The 14,420-nt window shown below is 42.1% G+C and overlaps 1 protein-coding gene across 8 annotated transcripts in view; it reads right to left on the reverse strand.

The window, feature by feature from the left end:
- LOC131248269 (uncharacterized) overlaps positions 1-14,420 on the reverse strand; it is a 44,721-nt gene that overhangs the window by 17,388 nt on the left and 12,913 nt on the right. For 7 of the 8 annotated variants that reach the window (XM_058248471.1, XM_058248473.1, XM_058248474.1 and 4 more), the window contains 3 exons: positions 13,858-14,122; positions 13,591-13,706; positions 12,750-12,806 (listed from right to left, as the gene is read on the reverse strand). In XM_058248471.1, coding sequence (XP_058104454.1) covers positions 12,750-12,806; positions 13,591-13,706; positions 13,858-14,122 — 438 coding nt within the window. The remainder of the gene's footprint in view (positions 1-12,749; positions 12,807-13,590; positions 13,707-13,857; positions 14,123-14,420) is intronic. The other variant, XM_058248469.1, reaches the window with a different exon arrangement.

The raw sequence follows: 14,420 nt of genomic DNA on the forward strand, positions 1-14,420 counted from the left end.
CATTGAATGTAGCACCAATACTCATACTATGTAACACCCCGTACTTTTCTGTACTCAGGTGTTACCATGAGAACCCGACTTAGTATAAATACAATCCCGATTTATGTGAACATTCACACTCTGGCCTAAATCCAACCGTCAAGATGGTGGAGCAACTATGAGATTCGAGATATACCGTCCAACTGATATGTAGGGGAATAAATTGTAGGAGTGATCGTCAGATCTAGAGCTATAGATCTATCTCAAAGTCAGGCGGGTGGCCTATCTTAAGTTGATACCCTAATAATTCATTTTAAATGTGATGTGATTGTATATATATACTATAATACAAAGTAATTTTATAATTATTCGTAACAGTACGTATGTTTAGGGGTGTACACGAGTCGATCCGAGTTGAACTGGGCTCAACCCGGCCCGGCCCAGTCACCAACCACACCCAGCCCGAACCCGGCCCGGCCCGGCCCAATCACCGGGCCAACATGTCCAGCCTGAACCTAGCCCGGTCAGCAATCGGGCGAGTTCGGGCCAATTCGAACCTTACAACAAGTTTTAATCGTAGAAGTTCATCAAAGCAGTTCATTTCTGTATACATATATGCATGTAGGACTGATGAATCCCAACTTTGTATATAAAGCTAAACTCCTAGTAATCAAGTATAACTTATTCTCTAACTAATGGTGACAAACTTGGATCCAAAAGGTACAACTAAATTGAACCAAACTTGGAGTTTAACGTTCTAATGGCTGTTCCTCTTAACCGTCCATTTGACGGCCAACCAAATGGTGAGGATCATCCAGACAGCGAAAACATCAGGTTATGCTCCATCCATGTTTGGCCCACCATTTGGAGTATCTAGATTGCGTTACGTGCATGGCATACAACGACTTCTTGCATGCATACAATCCATCATAGATTGCCAGAGTATCAAATACTTCCTCTTTAAGAAAAGAGAAAATCTGGTACGTTCAACCAATCAAAGTGCTCAGTCAGACAAACTTGCATGAGCACACCACCTTTTGGTGACGACCCGTTCATCTGGTCAGTGTCGTCAAACCCATGATGGATGGGAATTGTGAAATGGACTGAATACTTCCCCCATCAAATGGTTTGGGCCTGAATGCTTCGCCCATCGGATGATCCTAACCATCCGATTAGGCCCCTGCTAAATCAGAGGGCATCTGATAGGCAATGTACCAGGCATAGTCCAGCCAACGTTGGGCTAGCAGATGAACGTCTCAGATTAGCAAGCCATAAACCGCACTAGCAGGGTCGAGGAAAAGTAATAGCAAATAATTATTAGATAAAAAAATAAAAAATGAAACAAAATGATCTGAAAAATCCAATTCCAACATGAAAGTCGTTGATTTCAGTGAAAGCAAAACCCATGAAAAACACTGAAATTAACTTCATCTACTACTTTGGATCGAAGAGAGAGAGAGAGAGAGCTTACAGATACAAAATCAAATTCAAGTCCAGGCTTTTGTTGCTCGCGGGAGTGAAAAAAAGCCGTTGGTATCTTCGAAACAGGCGGGACGACCATTGGAATCCTTGTATTCCCGCCGAACCTTCGACGGAAACTGCAGTACAAATGTTTTAGGGTTGAGAGAGAGAGAGAGAGAGAGAGAGAGAGAGATTTGCTAGGTCGGGCAAAGAGAGAGAGAGCAGGGGAGAGGGTTTGGTGGGGTCGGGTGCTGGGGTCGAGCGTTTTCTCAAAAGGGGAAAGCGACTGGGGACTAAGGTTTTTTAAAAGGGGGTATATATACCCTAAAGGGTGAGTCGGGACGAGTCGGGCCGAGTCGGGACGAGTCGAGTCAGGTTTCGGACCGAGTCGGGCCGATCTTGGACCTATTCGAACTCAGCCCGAACTCAGTTTCAAGCTGAAGAAAATGGCTCGTCCCGACCCGAACTCAGTTCCGGGTCAGGCCGAGTCGAGCTTTTTCGGGCTAAGTTGAGTGAGTTAACCAGGCTAGCCCGGTTCGTGTACACCCCTACGTATGTTACTTAAATTATTTAAATTATGTATATTATTTAAACTATATATAGAACAAATTGTATACCAACACATCATTATATAATCAATGTATATTAATTAACATTTACATTTTATAATATACTATACTATATATAAAATATATATCTCTTAATATTAATTTTGCTATACTAACATATGCATATATAATCACGAAAATACCTTATAAATATTAATGACTGTAAATAAATATTTATCTATAACTATTAATTTATTATACCAAACAAATATGTATATATATTTTTATTATATAATCTAAAATAGATAGTGGCCCTGATAGGCTCGCCAGTTAGATGAACGACCCTGATTGTGAGTTTGGATCCCGGATCTCCATCAGATCAATGATAAATGACACTAAATGGCCATATTTCAGTTGACATGGCCTACTTGAGCATGGGATCTGCCTCATTCTTTGGGCTGGGCCCTAATAGGGGCTGACAAAACAGACGAACGGAGTGGATGGGGCAAGACCATCACCGTGGGCCCCACCTGGGGTGCATGGGCACCACTCGTTAGTGCACACCCAAGGTGTACTGGATCAAGGAGGCCGGTCAAACCAGCTCTAACCATGCAAAACCAAAAAAAGAAAGGAATTTCATTCCCTTTGAAATTTCTCCCTCCCACGCCGTTTTTAAACAGACCGCCACCATGCGTTTGTCGCTGGCCCACCATCATGGATCGGTCCCATGATCCACACCGTCCATCTTAGAGTATGGGAGATTCAGGCCAAACCCCCAAAGTTTCACATGCGGGTTCCCACGTGCAGCTGCACAATCACGAGCGCAAGCAGACCATGTGCAACCAATCCCTTTCCAAAAACAGAAATTCTGTGTTTCTTGCCTTTACACGCTGGCAATCCGCGTGAATTGCCTTCCGACCATCATAGCCATCTGTTGCAACCCATCTCAACCCTCCCAACTAGGGCTCTCCCTAGACACATTCAAAACTTTTCCTCTCCCGCCATCGTGGCAAGATGGAAATGAACCCATCAGTTACAGCGCTAATCACCGTCCAACTAGTGGGTCCCACAACGTTCAACGGTCAAATCTAATCCATCCATAAGGCTAAGATCGGGAGATCACCCCTCAGACTCACGGCTGCATTAGTGAAGTGGCCATCTCCTCCGTTTAAACAGGAAACCCATCAGCGTGGGATGGGCCCCATTTGATGATCTAGGATGTCCGTCAGGTGGACCATTATACTAGAAAACCATCCGTATAAGCATCGTATAGCCAAGCACAAAGCATTCCACTCGATCAAAAATTCTCAGGGCGTTTAGTTGGGGTGAAAACGCAGACAATAGCTAATCCCGGATTAGCATTCTAACTCCAACAGATTGCTAGCGTGGCTTATAAAACCCACTCTTTTTAGGGCAATGATTCCAAAAAAAAAAGAAAAAAAAAGAGGGAAAGAAACAGAAAGAAAGAAAAGAAAAGGGAGAGAAAACGAGAGAGAGAGAGAGAGACTGCGTCCCTCTCTGCTCGCTGCTCGCTGCCGAGTTGGAGCTCGAGTCAAGCCAGCAGAGGCTGGGTCAGGACCGCTCCTGGTCTAGTCCAGGGTTGCTGGACGGTACAAAAAAAAAAGGGAGAGAAGGGAAAAAAAAAAAAAAAAGAAAGAACGAAAGGACGAGGAAGAAAGAGAGAGGGAGAAACAGGGGAAGAAAGGGCAGAGTGAGAAGGAGGTGCTGGTGAGTCGAACTGACCCGCTGACTTCACTCAGTTGGGTATTCAGCAAGGGCGAAAGCCTTGGTTGTTGCTGGGTGCTCCAACAGAGGAAAGGGAGGAAGAAAGGAAGGAGAAGGGAAAAAAAGAGAGAGATAAGCTGTTACCCGGTCAGAACCAAGTCGACTCGGCTGAAACCGAGCCTGACTGGGCCAAGACGGGTCTGGACCTGTTTCGAGTTGGATCTTGCTGGAGTCACAGCTGGGAGTGAAAGAAGGAAGAAAAGAAAGAAAAAGAAAAGACGAGGAAAAAAAAGAAAGGAAAAGGAGAGAGAGATGGGTTTTCTTAGTGATTGCTGAGTTGACTCAGCTGGAACCGAGCCCAGCCGAGTCAAGATGGACTTGGGGCTGGTCTAGGCTCTGCTGGACACTCCAGCATGGGATGATAGAAAGGAAGGATGGGGGTTCGTTGCACCCGTCGAGTCGACTCAGGTGAGTTGTTGGGCTGTGATCGGGTTACATCAATAGACCGCACCTCAAGGTGAGTTAAAACCCTTTATATTAGCCTCCTACTAGAATGTTAGTTATTAAATCCTTGTTTTATAATAATCCTTTGTTTTCCTTTTATCCTCATCTAGTTTCTCAGTCACGCTGGATTCATCCTAGCGGAGGTGATTCGAGTTAAATCCACTTCAATCGAATTTAGAGGTGAGGACTCACCCTTTGAGCTGCCCACTTAAGTTCATTAATCGTAGAAGATGCCTTAATCTTTCCTATCAAATATCTCCTAAAGTTTCTTGATTGGCTTACTTGATTTATTAGGTGAATATGTGAATATGATAATATGTTGCACACCTGATTCCTGTGATAAATAATGGACATATCTCTTTAATTGTGACATGCATAAATGATTGATGATAACATGCTATCTTTTGTTGTACATGTATTAATTAACTATATGCTATCACTTGCACTTGAATGATGGAATGAATGGAATCAATCTTGGACTTACTAACCTGTGGTCCACATATGCCTTACATGGCTTGGACCACGTACTTGCCTTACATGGCTGGGACCACACATTTGCCCTACGTGGCTTGGATTGTATGTTTGCCCTCTTGGCTTGATGGTTTATTAGTGCCCTTTGTGGCTTGTTAGTTATATTTGTATATCCTGTTATTTCCTAGCCATTTTGCGGTGTTTAGTCGTACCATGATTTCCGAGTGGAGCTGAAGTTCACTTAGCGATTTTCTATCCATCTTGCGGTGTTCACGTACGATATAATTTCTGCGTGGTCTAGAGTTTGTATGTTGGTGTCCTAGCCATCTTGCGGTGTTCAGTCGTACCATGATTTCCGGGTGGAGCTGAAGTTCGTTTATCAATTTTCTAGCCATCTCGCGGTGTTCACGTACGACATGATTTCCGGGTGGTCTAAGGTTTGTATGTTGTTTGTCTCTTCATCTATGATGATCAGTCGTATTATTTCCGGGTGGAGCTGAAGTTCGCTTATCGATTTTCTAGCCATCTTAGGGAGTTCACGTACGATATGATTTCTGGGTGAAGAAGAGGTTTGAAGATTGATTTTCTATTCACCTCATGGATTTCACTTATACCACGATTTCCGGGTGGAGCTGAAGTTCGCTTATCGATTTTCTAGCCATCTTGCAGAGTTCACGTATAATGTGATTTTCGGGTGCAATAGAAAGTCGTGTGATTGGTTACTTGACTATCTGAACACATTTCCTTATATTGCAATTGCTACCATATTCTGCTTATGACGAGATTCTATTGATTGGTTTAATTTTTGAGTACATGAGTTTGATTATGAAATGCCATGTTTAACATATCTAAATTCATGACTTGCGTTCTATATTGATCGTGAATGATAAGTGCACAATCTTAGAGGGTGCTCCTCACTGCGATAGCCATTGACGCTATCAAACTATAACAGTTGATGCAGGTATAGTGCGAGCCGGTGCTGTTCACTAGGTTGCTGGAGCAGATCGGGTAGCTGGGGAGCTAGACGGGGTCCCTGCAGCCCATATTTAGCTCCACCACTAGCTGATAGATTCTTGATTTTGCTTACCTGAACTTCGTTATTTGAGATTGTATGAGTCCTATATGGGCACTACGTTTGGATTTTTTATTATAGTTGAAACATTTTTATTTCAATGCATGGTTTACTTTAGCTTCGTTGCTGTTGACTCTAATTAAGGATAAGCAGTTCAAATTTACACTGAATTTTTGAGGTTAACACTAGGGTTTTTGGGAAACAGGTCATATACTCGGGTCCTGAAAACACAGGGCGTACATACTAGGTGAAAGATCTATTAAGTATGCGTCGGGACCTAATTGTTTCAAAATCGTATATGGTCCAGCATTGCGTGCTTGTAATTTTTTGTAGTTCCCCTATGGAAACTGTTCAGGCCTTATCCTCATCATCACTTTATCGCATATCTAATATTCTTTAAATCTATGGTTGAGAGTCAACAAGTTTCTTATATTTTTCATTATTTACATTAATCCGTTTTGTAATCTCCGTGTGCAAGTTATGAAAGTGGCTTGCAAATGCATCTACAGACTCTAAAGGCCTATGGGAGACTGATATGGGAATAAGGTCTATAAGTTTTTTAGGCTTATAACCTAACACAACTTCAAAGGGACTCATGCCTATTGACCTATAGACTGAACTGTTACATGCAAACTCGGCTACAAGTAAGACTGTGTCCCAAGTCCTTATATGGTCACCCACAAGACACCATAACAAGTTCCCTAAAGTCCTATTGACCACTTCTGTCTAACTGTCAGTCTGAGGATGGTATGCCGATGAAAATTGTAATCTCGTGCCCATTATGTGCCAAAGTGTCTTCCAAAAATAACTCATAAGCCTAACATCCATGTTAGACACGATAGTTTTCAGCAAACCATGTAAACGAATCACCTTCGCAAAGAATAGCTTCGCGATGTTGAAGGCATCAGACGTCTTTGAGCATGGTAGGAAATGGACCATTTTAGAAAAACAGTCCACCACCATGAAAATGGAATCGTGCTTCTTGATTGAATTGAGAAGCCCATGAGGTCCTGCCACGGAACGTATGGCATTAGCAAAGGTGTATATAAACTCACATTTTACATTTTCTGCTTTGCCAGTTGATAAGTCCGACATTGCACTATAATTTTGGCTACATCTTGCTTGAGACTTGACCAATAAAACTAGTCCTCTACAAGGGCAACAGTCTTGTCACGAACAAAATGCCCGACTACCCTACTAGTGTGAAGCTCCCAAACAAGAAAATCTCCTACAGATGTGTGGGGAACACAGAGTCGGTCTCTTTTGAATAGAAAGCTATCAATCAGGACAAACTCACTATCATTCCTTTGACCATCCAAAAGTGACACATATACTTTACCAAAGTCTAGGCACGTGGGCTAGTCATCCTTCAAACTCTCAAATCCAGTGACTTAAACACTCATAGATTGAAGTCACATCACTCTACAGCTAAGAGCATCGGCAGATTTGTCTTTAACCCCAGCCTTGTATTTTAGATCAAACGAGTACTCTTGAAGAAACTCAACTCACTTGGCATGCATTGGGTTTAATTTACTTTGGGAGTTAAGATAGCGTAAGGCCTCATAGTCTAAGAACAAGACGAATTCTTGTGGTAGTAAATGATGTCGCCAATGACGCAAGGACTGGACTACCGCATAGAATTCCTTGTCATAAGTAGAGTATCGTTGCTTTGCTTCATTCAACTTCTCACTAAAGAAAACAACATTGTGTCCCTCCTAGCTAAGTACTCCACCTACACCTACCCTAGAGGCGTCACAAGCAACCACGAAGACTTTAGAAAAGTCAGGAATCCGCATGACAGAAGCCCCTATCATCTTGCCCTTAATCTCCTTAAATGCTTTAGACACGGCGTTAGTCCATTTGAACTCTCCTTTCTTTTACAATCTATGATGGAGGCCATAATGGAACTAAAGCCTCTGATGAACCGCCTACAGAAGGTAGTTTAGCCGTGAAAGCTACGTACCTCATGAATTTTATGCGGTTCAAGCCAACTCACAATGGCCTTGATTTTCTCGGGATTCACAAGCATACCTTTTGATGAAACCATGAAACCTAAGAAGATAACATGAACGATCACTTCTTGAGGTTTGTATATAACTTCTCTTCCCTAAGGATCTCGCAAACTTGCCTCAGATGGTGGAGGTGTAGTTCTCTGGAGGTAACTATAAATGAGAATATCATCAAAGTACACAACCAATAACTTTCCTATAAAGGGCTTTAACACCTAGGTCATCACACGCATGAACGTACTTGGAGCATTAGTCAAACCAAAAGGCATGACCAACCACTCGTAGAAGGCCATTTTCCATTCATCCCCTGAGCGAATACTTATCTAGTGATACCCACTCTTAAGGTCTATCTTTGAGAAAATCATGGCACGTGTCGTTATGTCTAACATATCATCAATTCATGATATGGGAAACCAATACTTGACCGTGATTTTGTTGATGGCCCGACTCCCCACGCACGTGCCTCAAGTGCCATCTTTCTTAGGCGTGAGAAGTGTTGGCACAACACAAACTCAAACTCTCCTGAATGAAACCCTTCCTAAAGAGCTCATCTACCTACTTCTTCAACACCAAATGCTTCGCGGGGTTCATTCGATAATGAGAAAGGTTTGGTAGAGTTGACCCAAGGACAAGATCAATGGCATGCTGAATGTCCCTCATGAATGGAAGCTCATCCGGTAAATCCTAAGGAAAAACATCACTAAACTCTTCCAATACCAGACTTACCTCAGGTAACAACTCTACACTAACCTCGAGTGTAGCCTCTCAGACCCGAGAGGGCATACACCATCGAATCCGCCTTAGTCTCCCACTCAAAACTCTTTGGTGTTTAATATGTAGAGAGACTTGGGTTGCAATTTCCACGCATCCTTCTATCCATCCTTTTTAACGTCCTTTCTTAAATTCTGATATGCTCTTGGGCAGAAGAGGATTTTTTAACTTTATCTTCTTGGTCTCATGCATGAAGGAACAAACATTTGAGCGACCGAACATTGTTACATCACGATCAAAGAGCCAAGGCCCACCCAAGATGATGTGGCCTACATCCATAGGAAAAACATCACACCACAGCGAGTCTTTGTAAGATATGAACTGGATGGAAATAAGACAACGCTGGGAGATTGGCATAGAGGACGCATCAACTCATGAAACTCTATATAACTGAGGGTGGAGAGTGGGCTTTAAGCCCAAACGAGAGATAGTGCGAACGGAGACCACATTCATACAACTGCCACTATCGACGATTACTATGCAGTTTTTCTCTGCACACTTAACGTAAGTATAGAAAATGGTAATCCTGCGTAAATCATTAATCCCCTTAGCCTAAGCTAAGGCGCATCTAACAACTGCAGGTGGTACAGCCTATTCTTCTTCATCACTAGCACCAATTACAAGGTGATTCTTCTTCTTCACAGTCACCCTAGTCATCTTCATCTTCCTCATACTCTCCAATCATAAGGGTCTTAGTTTGCTCTTTTGTAGGACACTCATAAGCGAAATGACCATATCCTTGGTAGTTATAGCACTGCCTGGGTTCGCCTCCTCACGAACTGATACTAACGACTAATTTACCCTTAAGGTCCTTTTGATTTACTTTGAGTGCTAGCTAAGGGTTTGGGTTGACTCTCAAAGTTAAAATTAGCTCCATAGGGAGTAGTCTTAACATTGGACTCATGAGTGTCAAAGCATCTCTCAAATTATGGTTTTAAGTACTACTCAGTTCTTGCACCAACCGATATGCATGCTCAAGGGTGCCAACATCGTGAGAGAGTAGCTCGAGTTGAATATCGAACCAAAGGCCCATCCCCAAATGAGAAATAGTCACTAGTTGATCCTCAACATTACATCGCATCATATATTCTTCAAATTTGGTGATGTATTCCATCACGGACATTGTTCCCTGACGAAGGGATTGCCATTGATCCATTAATTTATGGCAATATGAGAGATATTTTTCCTTCAGCGCTTCCTTCATCTTGACCCAATTTATGATCGAGTCTTGTCCGGGCCTTTCTAAGTTGCGCTCAAGATTGGTCCAAAACAATTCAGCCTGACTTACCAACTTCAGCTTGGCGAACCTCACTCGACGGCAATTAGACATCTCATACCATTCAAAGTAGTGGTCCATGTCCGCAAGCCAGCCGAGGAAAGCCTTTGGGTCCAAACGACCATCAAAGCTAGGAGCCTCGATCTTGGCGCTTTTCAAAATGAGCTCATCTGGATTGTAACGATCGTGATACTCTCCAAGGGGTGCCTGGGTACGCACCCCATTATGACCAACACCTCAGCCACAGCCTCTTCCATGTCCTCCAACGTGACCTCCCACGTGAGCTTCCTCTGTGCCTCCCACTTGAGACAGGCCATCTTCCCCATTGTTAGGATTTACCTAAAGGGAAGTCTCCAACTGAGCTATACAATTGTTAAGCTCTGTCAATTGGTTGTTGGTGGTTCTGCTTTGAGCCTCAAGGGCCTCCAGTCGTCTAGATATTGCATTAAGAGTTTCGAGAATCTGATCTTGGCTCATGGTGGTAGGGTGAAGACCAAAACCTCTCCCAGTACAAGTGGGCATAAAGAAGGGACAACCTAAGAGGCATAAGACTCAAGAATCTAAATACTATGTTATGACAAAGGAAACATGACTAACCTAAACGCCACAATATGTAAACCTAGACTCTATATGCAATGAATGCACTAACAATACCCTAGGTGTGATGAATGTGCTGACCGATGTATACCTATGGTAAAACCCTAGGCTCTAATACCAAATTTGATGCAAAACATGTGATCTAACCATTTGGATGCAAGAGATTATTAATAGGTTAATAATCAATATAAGTCAAATATAATAACATGCCATTCTACCATGATTAACAGAATTCGAAATAGATAATACAATTCAAATTCAATCCCATATAAGCATAAACCACATAAGAATGAAAATCTATGTCCCAATGAGAGACTGGAACTCTTATGATAGCATAGGTATGGTTCTAATTCAATGGCTAGATTTGCGCAATTCTAGGGTCCAAAAATTAGGGGTTTTAAAGGTTCATGGGGCTAGGTTTTTACCAAAACAAAGAACGAAGGGGGGAAAAGGGTGTTCGACTGTCCGTGCAATTGTCTGTACGGACAGGGGCAGACTATACGCTCTTTTGTTTTGATCGATTAGGACTAGGTGATGCAGGACAATTAACCACTTGCTCTAAAAGCTCGAACTGATAAAGCATGCCGAATTAATCCCTCTATCATATAGCTCAGGCCCTGCATCTCATGGGTTAGGACCTCAGCCAAACCCCCCTTGTGAGCCCCACTACACATGGGTACCACCTCACACGGGCAGCCGACCCCGAATGTGCCCCTGTATCTCATAGGCCACCCCACTTGAGCCCGATGTGAAAATGCCCCTGCATTAATCACCCCCGATTAAGAGTTTCAAACACACGACCTCACGCTCTGATATCACTTTGATGCGGGACAATTAACCACTTGCTCTAAAAGCTCAAACTGATAGAACATGGCGAATTAATCCCTTTATCTTATAGCTCAGGCCCTACATCTCATGGGTTAGGACCTTGGCCGAACTCCTTCCCCCCCAGGGGCCACCACTTCACATGGGTACCGCTTAACACGAGCCACCCACCTCACACGGAATGCCCACCCTGAGTGTGCCCCTGCATCTCACAAGCCACCCCACTCGAGCCCGGTGCAAAAATGCCCCTGCATTACTAGGTTATGGTTGTAGGATGATGGGAAGTGAGACTATGTGGAGTATGTTGAAGGGTAAGGAAGATTTGGTTCTAAAGTGGAGAAATAGAAAAGAGGAGAATGAAAAAATACCTTTTAGAGAAGAATAAGATAGAGATGAAGAGGATAACTAGGCTTCACACCTTTGGATTCACACCAAGCCGTCTCTTTTCACAAGAGAATCTCAAATCACATGAGAGAATATGTTTTTCCAGTAAAAAGTCTTTTTTTCATTCCATAATAATGGGCTAGGGCTGGATTTCCCCCCCTTATATAGTCTCGATAAATGTGTTTTGACAAACCTCAATAAAAACATACATCACGTCCCATGATGCAATAAGCTGAAAATACTCGTCCTAAATTATAAATAGCCATCAAAAACATAAAATTAGATAATCCTAAAACTAATGATCAAAGTGATCAAGGATCAAGATGATCCAACCGACCAATCGAAGGATCCCCACAATCCAACGGTCCAATCGTCGTGTCCTCGCGATCCAATAACCAAACTCTTCAAATAGGTAGCCCACATGCATCTTCCTAATGTAGGATCTTCGAAGATGCACAATCATGCATGTAGGGTCCTCAAGTCCTAAGTGTGGCCCACCCATGCCTATGTACAAGTCATTGAGCCAAAGTGAACGCTAGACCGATTTCCTCCTCCTCTGGTATACTCTAAATGGTCGGATGTCCTCATCAATTATTCTAGAGAATTAGTGCATTTCATTACTGTCAGTGAGCCAAAAAGAAAGGTAGTGAAGGCCAGTTCATAAGTATCAAAATATAAGTGTTCCATAACCGCAATGGCGTTAGTAATGGTCATTGCCATTACCATTACAATACAGGCCGTAACAGCCTCTTCTTCTTCTTTTTTTTGAATATATATATATATATATATATATATGTTTCAGCACCATTATAGGGCCATTCTGGCCATTTTGGCTCCGTAATGCGTAATGGGCAATGGTTACATGCCTTTTTTTTTTTGTAATGGCTGTTATGTCCATTTCATCTCTGTAACACGTAACGATACTGTTACCATTATGTAAAGGCCATTACAACTGTTACGTAGCCATTTTGATATACTATGATCTGAATACAAAAATCAGGAGGCAAAAAATTAAGGCATGTCACCATAGAAAAAAAGTTAAAATATCGAAACTCAAGAGAATCCATGGTAGGTGCACGTAACAATCTCCTAGTAGACAATTGTCGCAAGTTAGTTATTCTCAATACCTGAGCTAGCGATTTATCTCCAAATGTTCGGGTGGAGATCCACTCCTCTAGCAATGCCTACATCCCAAGAACAAATAGGTCAATAAGCAATAACATTTTTTTTGCCAAGGTTTTAAGTATCATCTGATATCGGTACGCATCGCCCGGTACATACCCATATCGTCACGGCTGTATCAGCCATACCGGCTCGAAACAGCCCAATAGGAGGGCAATACGGGGTGATACCACCCTGTATTGGTGTGAACAATATGATACAGGATAAGTGGATTTTAAAACCTTGATTTTCGCATAATTGATTTCCCACAATAAATTTGTCTAACGCTACACCATATTTTAATGCCAGGGTTGCTATTGAAGTACAAGAAAGGCATATGACATGTTCACCAATTGAAAACAAAGGCATGTGCTTTCTTTGTGGAACAAGAGTAAAGCACATAAAGCAAGATTTCAATGTTAGAAATGCAAACAACATAATAATATTCAGATAAATTTTCTTTTTTTGAACTTTAATATTCAGAGAAATTTTCAATACAAATATTGCATGGAAAAAAATGTGCAATGTAGTTTGGGTGGACCACCAAGTCATAGTTGAGTGGATTTGGCAAACTAAATGTGCTTGGTATGTGCGGCATGGAAAATACACCACGTGAAGCAGGCTAACAAGTTACCATTTGTTTTTCCTTTTTTTCCTTTCCAAAACATGATTAAGATAAGAACGGAAAGGTTTGATCTTAAGGCATCATGATGGTTTTGGAAAAGACAAAAACCCAAAACATGTCTTCAACAGGGATTTCAGAAACAGAGTTCCAAACATTGTGATAATACAAGGAACAAATCAAACCTTATGATCAAACTCCGCCATCTTCAACACTAACGGCACAATGACAGGTTCAGCGGCAGATTTTTCTGTCTTCGCCGGTTTACTGGGTTTTGCATCTGGATCATTTAGAGTTCTCCCTACATAACTAGAGCCAACATAAGTATGATGAAATCACACGAGTTTCAGAATTACAGCCAATCTCATATGTTCAAGTTTTAGCCATTTGACTTAAGACAAGAGGCAAAACACATCAAGATGGATGAGAAGGAATCAAGTTCAAGAAATAACCTTGAACATCTGAAACATTTCCAGCTAGGTCAACAGATCCCAGACAATCCGTAACTTCTGCCACCTGATTGGAGGACATCCCCTCTTTTGTGCTTACCTCATGCACAGAACAGCACTTGTCATTTTCAGAGTATTCCTGAGGTTTTGCAATGTTATCTTCTGAGGGCCTAGGTACAGACTTTGGCACCTCACTTTTTTTATTTAAGTCGGTGAATGTTCTCCCCTCCTCATCCATTAGATAAATACTTGGATCCAAATGTATTCCCTGCCACAATTGTAAAAGATGGTAAATTTGAAAGAATCAGGCATTCGTAAATCATAGTTGTAAGAGGCTTACTCTATGCATAAGAAAAATTAGTTATGGTCAGCAGTTTAGAAGTATCAGTATCGCAATATGTATCAAACCCTTGGAATACGGATATATAGTGGGAAACATAGGGAAATATCGCACGTATTGCATAATGTATCACAGACATAGGGGAACATTGGGGGAACTTTAGGCCGTGTTTGAAAACCATGGATTTTATGCCAAACGGAGGGAAAAGGAAAAGGTTTTTCCTTTG

This window comes from Magnolia sinica, chromosome 6 (assembly GCF_029962835.1).
Source record: "Magnolia sinica isolate HGM2019 chromosome 6, MsV1, whole genome shotgun sequence".
NCBI lineage: Eukaryota > Viridiplantae > Streptophyta > Magnoliopsida > Magnoliales > Magnoliaceae > Magnolia > Magnolia sinica.